Source organism: Merops nubicus, unplaced genomic scaffold (genome assembly GCF_000691845.1).
Source record: "Merops nubicus isolate BGI_N331 unplaced genomic scaffold, ASM69184v1 scaffold20134, whole genome shotgun sequence".
In the NCBI taxonomy this organism is placed as follows: domain Eukaryota; kingdom Metazoa; phylum Chordata; class Aves; order Coraciiformes; family Meropidae; genus Merops; species Merops nubicus.
Genome location: NW_008606454.1, coordinates 19,954 through 28,871, shown reverse-complemented (window position 1 = coordinate 28,871; position 8,918 = coordinate 19,954). Strand labels below are relative to the sequence as shown.

Here is an 8,918-nt window from a genome sequence, read left to right as displayed (position 1 = left end):
CCCTGCAATCCCAGCCACCACCCCCCACCACCCCCCAAACCAGTACAGCTATGGAGCTGATTTTGTTGATGTGATTATGTTCCAGGTCCCAAGGGTGAGAAAGGAGATGCTGGTCTGCAAGGGCTGCCAGGAACCCCAGGTCCTCAGGGTCCAAAAGGTTCTAAAGGAGAACGAGGTAAAGCAGACTAACTGCTATTTCAGAATCAGATGATGTTGTCCTCACTGAATACCAGAAAACCATAGGAAAAGCATATTTTTCAAAGGAAACAGAGCATGCTGATATGGATTGACACCTTGAGAGATGTAGCCAACACTAGTGCAGGGACAATAGCTTAGATGGTGGGAGCCTATGTGCAGGCAGTATAGGAGCAACTGCTCATAAAGACATCACTCGAAACTCCTCATTCTGAGTGGGAGTTTAAAAACTGAGTTCAGTTTGCTTTGGGTTGGGGAGATAAGTAGGCAAAAACCACCATGGAAGCTACATGCGGATGTAGAAGCTGTATTTCTGTGTAAGTATCTGAGGCAAAATTATTTCAGCTAAGATGGAGAGCAGTTATCCATCCGTAGTCAGTGTAAGGAAACCCTGCCCTTCATTTCAGGCTTGGAGCAGCTCTGTCTTGCTGCCACCCACCACTGGTAGGTTCTGTGGCTGCTTTTTGTCATGGAGAAACACATAACAAAGCTGATGAAGGGGCTACCAGCAGCAGTGTGCTGCCCACTTCCATCACTCCAGTTTCTTAGGCTATGATTCACTTCTTGAACAAGAATTTTGTCAGTCCTGGAGTGAGAAATACAGAGCTGTCGTCTCCTCCATCTTGCCATTAAACAGCAGCAACCACCTCCCAACGAGGTGCTGATTAGTAAGTAATCCAACACTCAAGAGAAATGCAGTTGATTGTGGTGGTGCTTGGTGCTGTGGGATGCAGCCCAGATTTCTGAAGGCATTTCTTGAAAACACACATTGCTTATATCTGGTTTATTAATGAAATGAGGGACATGTGCAAAATGGTACCAGTCATCTTCTGTGTAATGATTGCTGTGCTGCAGACACCACCACCAACAGTATATTAATGGTGAAATGTCCTAGGAGCCAAAGGGGGGCAAGGCGAGCGAGGAGTAAGTGGAAACCCAGGTTACCCAGGCAAACCTGGGCTGCAAGGTATGTAACATGGGCTGGGAAAAGCAGGAACATTGCCCTGACTTTTCAGTTTGCTGTTGGTGATGCCCCTTCATAGAATTGTTTTGGTTGGAAGAGACCTTTTAAGACCATCAAGCCCAACCATTCCCCCAGCACTGCCATGTCCCCACTAACCCATGTCCCTCAGCACCACATCTCCACAGCTTGGAAACCCCTCCAGGGATGGGGACTCCACCACTGCTCTGGGCAGCCTGGCATAGCCCTGGACAGCCCTTGCAGGGAAGACATTTTTCCTAATAGCCAACCTAAAGCTCCACTGGCACAACTTGAGGCCATTCCCTTTTGTCCTATTGCTTGTTCCTTGGGGGAAGAGCCTGAAAACCCACATGGCTCCAGCCTCCTGTCAAGGAGTTGTCAGAGCCAGAAGGTCTCCCCAGAGCCTCTGTTGCTCCAGGCTCAGCACCCCCAGGTCCCTCAGATGGTCCTCACCACACTTGGGCTCTAGACCCTTCTCCAACTTTGTTACCTTTCTCTGGCCACGCTTCAGCCCCTCAATGTCCTTGTAGCGAGGGGCCCAAAACTGGACCCAGGATTGAAGGTGTGGCCTCCCCAGTGCTGAGTCCAGGGGGATGATCCCTGCCCTAGTCCTGCTATCCAATACTAACGTTTTCAATGTTTTTTTCCCCCTACCTTGTCCTTTTCGTAGGTGAAGCTGGAGTAAAAGGCAATAAAGGCAACTATGGTTTCCCTGGACTGAAGGGACAAAAGGGTTCCAAAGGGGACACTTGTGAGAATGGGACCAAAGGAGACAAGGGAGATAAGGGGGATGCTGGAGACCCGGGAGTGGGTGGAGAACAGGGTGACAAAGGGGAAAAGGGGGACACAGGGGAGAAGGGGTATTGTGGGGAGCCGGGGGGAAGAGGTGCAAAAGGTGAACGAGGGGAAGGGGGGTCAAAGGGAGAAAAAGGGAGCAAAGGGGAGATGGGCATTCAGGGGATGCAGGGGGTGGATGGAAACCAGGGAGAAAAGGGCGAGCGAGGAAACAAGGGTGAAAAAGGGGACCTGGGACCCGCCGGTGCTACGGGGCCTTCCGGGCCCAAGGGTGTTGCCGGCAGCAAGGGCAGCCGAGGGGCCCCGGGAAAGAAAGGCTCGCGCGGCCCAAAGGGCGCCCGAGGGGACCCCGCGAAGCTCCCGCGGTCCGCCTTCAGCGCCGGCTTGTCCAAGCCCTTCCCTCCGCCCAACGTCCCCATCAGATTTGACAAGATCTTGTACAACGACCAAGAAGATTACAACCCTTCCACTGGGAAGTTCAACTGCAGCGTGCCTGGGGCCTATGTCTTTGCCTACCACCTGACGGTGAGAGGGCGCCCGGCCCGCATCAGCCTCGTCGCCCGCAGCAGGAAGGTGGCCAAAGCCCGGGAGACGCTCTACGGCCAGGAGATTGACCAGGCATCCTTCCTGACCATCCTGAAGCTGAGTGTGGGCGACCAGGTGTGGCTGGAGGTTGCACGGGACTGGAACGGGATCTACGTCAGTGCCGAGGACGACAGCATCTTCACAGGGTTTCTTCTGTATCCAGACATCTTTGAGATCCTGATATAGAGTTGGAGGGCAAAGAGGTTACTGGGAAACCCACCTTTGCCTGCAAGAGGAGCAGTGAGCATCATGTTTGCGTGTTGGTTTAGTGGCTAGGTTTGTGATCTTGTAATAAAATTATCGCCCCTGGCAAAACACAGATTAGTCTGAACTAGCAGCTCCAAGAAGCGCCGTGTCCTTCACACAGGTGGGTGATGGCTGAGAGAAACCATCCTCCAAATGCCAGCAGGATCGGTGTGGGGAGGGGATCACGTTACAACCTTCAGGTTTGTAATTAGCCTGTTCAAATTATGTGATGAAACTCATGGTCTGACTTTTGTTTTCATCGGGCCGGCTCCTGTGGACCTTGCGTGGTCAGAAGTCTTCTGGGAACCTGATAACCATTGGTTTTGGTAAAGATGGAGGAGTTTGATTTATAGAGGTGAACCAGAGAGTAGGTGTCTTGAAACCATATGAAAAGATTTAAAGTTATTTTATGATTGAATCAGTATTGCCTAGTGCTTTAGTCTTGGGTCATTAATTATCTAAAGGTTCGTCTAAAATAATATTAGAGCTGTGTGATCAGTATGAGAAAACCCAAAATATTGTCCTTAGGCAAAAATATATCTCATAGTTTCAAAAGTAACTGAAAGACTCAAAATCCACGTTATTAGGCTGCTCAGAACCCCCTGTTTCTGATTCAGCTGTTGCTGTGGGGTTGGCCCTCAGCTGGGGGAAGGAGGAGGAAGAGGAAGAGGAGGAGGCAGCTGGGAGCAGACTCTGACACTCGCACAAGTCCTAAGGAATTGTGATGGTCCTGCAGACATGTGGACATGTTGTTAAAAAGCTGTTTTACCAAAATGGCGCTGAATCTTGTGAAATAAAAGTGTGGCGTTAAATACTGTGGGTGTCAGGTTGGATGTATTTCCTTACTGAATGCACCTTCTCTCATGATAGCGACTTTACACCACCTTAGGCATATTAATTATGGCACACAAAATTGGTCCAATCACTCTTTTTTTAAAGAAATAAAACTCAAGTCCTAAAGTTAGACCGCAGTGTCACTGGAATTTACTTGTCTTCTCAGGCCTGGGACATTTTCCTCATGATCTGGTGAATGCTGGATCTGATCCCAACATGGACAGGGTGAATTAGGCTCCTGTTCCCATTGGCTTTGGTTTCCTTGCTTATATTGCCATGGTTCTTTCCATACTATATTTAAATACCATCATAAATCATATCCCTAATATCTTCTTTTTACGTGCCACCAAGATGAAGAGTTCCTGAGACTTTTTTTATCCAGCAAGAAAATTAACAACAGAGAACTGCTATAAAATTTTAAGATAAAACAAAAAATTAAGATGCTGATCCTATCTATGCAGTAAATGTAAAGGGTCCCTCAACCCATCATCTTTGCAGCCCCCTTTCAATATCAGACATTCAAATGGGACGTGTGTTGGCTTTGTCAAAAGGTTGGTACTTCATTTGGTCCCTCATCCAAGTTAGTTCCTACATAGTTCAAATCCAGGGTGTTAAGTGTAGAAAAGATGCAGATTTCAGATTACAAATTCCTTGGCAACCGTTAAAGATAGAGGAAAACCAAGAAGTTGTAAAAAAAATTTTGTATTCTTGCTGCCACAACACCCTCAGTTCTTTTGTTGTGCCTTCCTGCTGCTTCCCATACGGCCCCTGTAACAGATGGCTAACCAAGTACCATTAATTGTATCAGTCCACAACTGAGCTTAAAAGCTGCCCCAAATTAGTTGAAAATTTCAGCACAAACGAATATATACACCTCCTCCTTTTACCAGCAGAGCCTGCTGGTGCTTCCATAGGCATTTTCTGTCTTTTAAAGCCATAGGAGACCTCCCTGCTCTGAGGGTTTCAGAGCTTTAAACACAGCAGATCTGCAGGAGGGCTGAAGGGAAGGAGATGGGCAGAGCTGCTGCCCAGCTGGGTACCACACAGCCTCAGATCTCACCAGCTGCAACATGGGCTTTACCCTTTCCTGCCTGCTCCCAGGTAGCTTCCCCAAGACCATTTCAAAACCCAACCCTTTAAATCCAAGAAATTTTCCATTTTAAAAGCTTTTGGTTTTATTTTTTTTTTTCTTTTTTTCAAATGGCCTTTGTGACCTCACTGCTGTGGTGTACTCTGGTGAAATGTTCTGCTGCAACAACTTGTAACTGAAGCAAACCATTCTGTAGGAAGTTTTGAAGTAGTATAAAAAGCCCTAATTTCTATAGGGCTCTCCGCATTTTTCATGCTGTATCAGAACAACAGTGAATGAAATGATTGAGGAGCTGCTTTGTCTCATTATGTTGCACTGCTAAAAAATGCCAAAAAATTTGTTCCATTTTGCTTCTGCTTCTACTTAGCACAGATTTATTTTGTAAAGCTAAGTGTCCTGTCTGTGCTGAAATGAAGCAGTTTGACACTGCTATAAGAGAAAATAAATGCTTAGTGTACTAACCAGAAGAGCAGCTGTTTTAAATAACTAAGAAAAATTATTCCAAGCTGACATAAGGCCATAAAAAGCATCCACTTCTTTAATTAGGATGCTGAGGGCTAAATCTACAGGAGAATTTGGGTGCCTTGCTAGCAAAAACTTACTGGAGTCCTGAGTTAAACCAAGTCCTCTGTATGAAACCAGGGGAGGGTCTGGGACATCAGACGGATGAAACCTGACTCCTTGCTGCTTGTGCTCTTCCTAATCTCTAAAAACAGTGTGCTGGTGGTAAGGAAGATCATCCTTGATGCTTTGATGAAGCCCTTATCTAGTAAAGCTTTGCTTTATGCCATCACTTTCATCTCAGAGTAAACCAAGCACCTGGAGTGGTGTCAGGGCAGCACTGAACTCTCTTGCCTGGCACAAATCATGCTGCAATCAGCCCTAACGAGATGACAAAGCTGTTCTGATTTCCAGGGGGAAAAAAAACAAAAAAAACCCCCCAAACAAACAAACAAACAAAAAACCCAAAACAAACAAAAAACCAAACCAAACCAACCAACCAAAAAAAAAAAAAACACAAAAAAAAACCAAACAAAAAAACACCTCTCTCTTCTGGTATTTTTCATGCCTTTTGATCCCTGTCTCAGATTTTACACTGAGACCACAGCACCAGCACTTATTTTCATAACTGTGTTAGCAGAACTGTGATTTTCACACAGGGGAACTTCAGAGCTGCTGTCCTACAGCAAGCAGCTTGGGTCTCTTGCTGCTTCTTGCTCTTGTTTTGTGCCTTTCCAGATGCCCTGTGCTCCTGAGGGCCACCCACTTGCTTTCAGGTACCTCTTCTTGCCCAGCATCTAAGCTGAGTTTGCCCCAGGGTGGAGCCCACCTGCAAAGCCTCAGAGTGCTGTGTCTATAAAGGGAGAAGAGCCTGGCTTTTAGCTGTGGAAATTTTGGCTGGTTTTGGTGAGACCTTTTCCCTGGATCAACATGCTGTGTCCTAGGCAGAGGCCAGGTAAGCAAGTGCTTGTTATAGACTGGTTTGGGTGAAAAAGGATGTTTTAGTGAGGGCATGTTGACTTCAAGCTAGGAATTCTTAAATGGTTTGAAAACAATATGTCTAAATTCAGGTATTTTTTAGCTGGAATACGTCTTGCTTTTTCAGAGACCAGTAGCTTTGCTTGCAACTACTTAACTGCAGAAAGACTTTCTTGAAAGGAGAAAACCCACTTTTCCGGGTGAATTAAACTGGTTCACAATGTGATTACTACCAGTTATCCAGCATGCTTGTAAAGGGCTGGAGCTTCCTCACAGGGGCTCTTTATCAAGTGGTGTGTAGGCTGCTGTTGTTTTCATGCTATAGTCACTATTATTTATTCCCAGTAAGAGCCTTGTCACCATTTTATGGGCCCTGTCTGTGAAGCTGTCCCTCTGAGGCTGGACTTCCAGAAATATTACTTAAAACTATTAGAGACCAGCAGAGTGCTGCGTTATGCAATGACTTAATTCCCCCGTGGAAAGGATTTACTCTTGGGGGGTGTTACAAGGCCTGATTTAATGGCAGCTATAATCTTCTGTAGAGGTGCTGGAATTTTGATTCATAATGTTAAATATTGTGAAGTCAGTTTTGGGGTAAATTTGAATCGCTTTGTGCTCTTCCATGACTTTTTTTAAGTACTCTTGGATTTTTTTTTAAATGAATTATTTTTCAAGCATGTTTTTTTTCTGTCTTGCTAAAAAGCTTTCTGGGTGAAATTCCCCTTGCTGCAGCCAGAACTTTCATACTTTGTTCCTTCTATGGCTCACCATTTAGCGTAAAACCCTAAATTTCTTAACTCAATATTTTGAGGTTGGACAAAAAATGCAGTGGGTTTATTTTAGCTGATCTTTCTCGGTTTTAGCTTTGTTTTGCAACCTCTAAATACATCTGTTTTAAGTTTGAGACTATCTAGACTTTGATTCAAATTAAAAAAAAGTAATTCTGGAATGGAATCTTTGAGTTTTTTTAATGAAACAGGTATTTGCTCTTGAGGCACTTGGGAGGTCAGTGGGGTACCAGGCCAAAGGCCTGTTATCAGATTGTGATATGAGACCATCAAATCAAGCAAGAAAAAAAGTGCACACTGTTTGAGAGATTAAGCTCAAATTATTTTAGTTGATAAGTTTTCTGATGTTTGGTCAAAAAGCCCCATGTAGATTGTTCTTTACCAATTAAATCTTGTTCTGCTATAAATGTTTTCTGTCCTCAGCAGATTTGAAATTAATTATGGGATGATGTCAAGAAGTATTTTTTTTCTTTAAAAAAGTGTTTTGGTTCGCTTAGGGCTTAAATGGTTCCATCTGAGAGTGCATCTGTGTGTAGCTTCATGCTTGCACATGCTAGTGCAGATGGATGCTTGGATGTGTCTGTGTCTTTGCTATGGGGTCATAGATGGGAGGAAGGGATTGATTTTACTGGTTTTCCAGCTATTTAAATGGTGACTGAAACTTCTGTAGATGCACCCGACCCCTGGAAGCCCTGTGGCTGCGATGGTGGCTGTGTCTGGCAGAGATCATTCTGCAGATCCTATGTTGAGAGTGTTGTTGTCACATGTTGTAGTGTCCCTGTTCGTCCCCTCCACCCCTACCTCCCTCCGTGCCCATGATGCTGTGGATACCACCAGCACCCAAATTTGTGCTGCATCCTGGTGGGTGCTGGAGCTCTTCTTCATACTGGGTCACAAGTGCTGGCTGGCAGCATCACCTCTTCAATTTCTCGCTGTGGTCAATGCAGTTATTAATATATAAATATAATTCTGGTGTAAACAGGAAAAAAAGTAGCAAGTCTGATCTAAAGGTGCAAAGCTGTAGTGGGAGAGGAAGAAAAAGGAAAAGTTTGGAATGTCTTATTTTAAAAATACAAGTAACATCTTTTGAAATACACTAGCTCTGTCCTGATGGCTTTGTATATCCTGGCTGTAAACAAGATAGTGGCCTGGATTCCCCTTGCAATGTGTTCAACTGGATTCAGTGAGGTTACACAGATTAATATCCTCATGGAGTCTGGGTTTATGTGTTCTGGAAAGGTGTAGATTTCAGGAGCAATGAGCTCTTGGGAGAACCCTTGGTCTGGTTCTCCTTGAAGTCAATGAGCTGATGCTAATGAATTTGGTTATGAGCCACAGCATGTTGTGTTTGAGTGAGCATGGCTAACGGGGTTAGGAGCTTGTGTAAGCACCTCCAGATTGCTGTTGTGTCCTAGTAAAGCAGTATGAGAAACTTTGTTAGGAAAAGGAAGTTGGAGGGATGAGCAGCAATAAGGAGGGCTCTAGTGAGCTCTGCTCAGCAAATGGAAGCGTAGAGCTAAGCATCAAATCCACTCCAGGTCAGTCATGGTCAGACTTAGTTGTTGCAGCGTCCTTGGTGTGGCTAGAAATAATTTATAGGAACAAAATTGGTTTAGGAGTTATTTAGAGGAAAGAGTGTAGTATGGAAGGGACCTCCCAGTATCTGAAGGGGGCCTACAAGCAAGCTGGGGATGACTTCTTACAAGGGCTTGTAGTGATAGGATAAAGGTTAATGGCTTCAAACTGGAAGAGGGTAGATTTAGATTAGAAATTGTAAAGAAGCTCTTCACTACAAGGGTGGTGAGACTCTGGAACTATCCAGGGGAACTGTGGATGTTCCATCACTGGAGGGGCTCAAGACCGGGTTGGATGGGGCTTTGAGCAACCTGGTCTAGTGGGAGGTGTCCCTGCCCATGGTAGGGAG

At 45.3% G+C, this 8,918-nt stretch overlaps 1 protein-coding gene across 1 annotated transcript; it reads left to right on the top strand.

Moving 5' to 3' along the window:
* Positions 1–85: 85 nt before the first annotated feature.
* Positions 86–7,364, top strand: OTOL1 (otolin 1; the record flags this gene model as incomplete). Its single annotated transcript, XM_008939654.1, has 4 exons — positions 86–175; positions 1,091–1,162; positions 1,848–2,721; positions 7,337–7,364. Coding segments are annotated over 4 exons (1,064 nt in total), but the record flags the coding sequence as incomplete, so codon positions are not given.
* Positions 7,365–8,918: the final 1,554 nt, after the last annotated feature.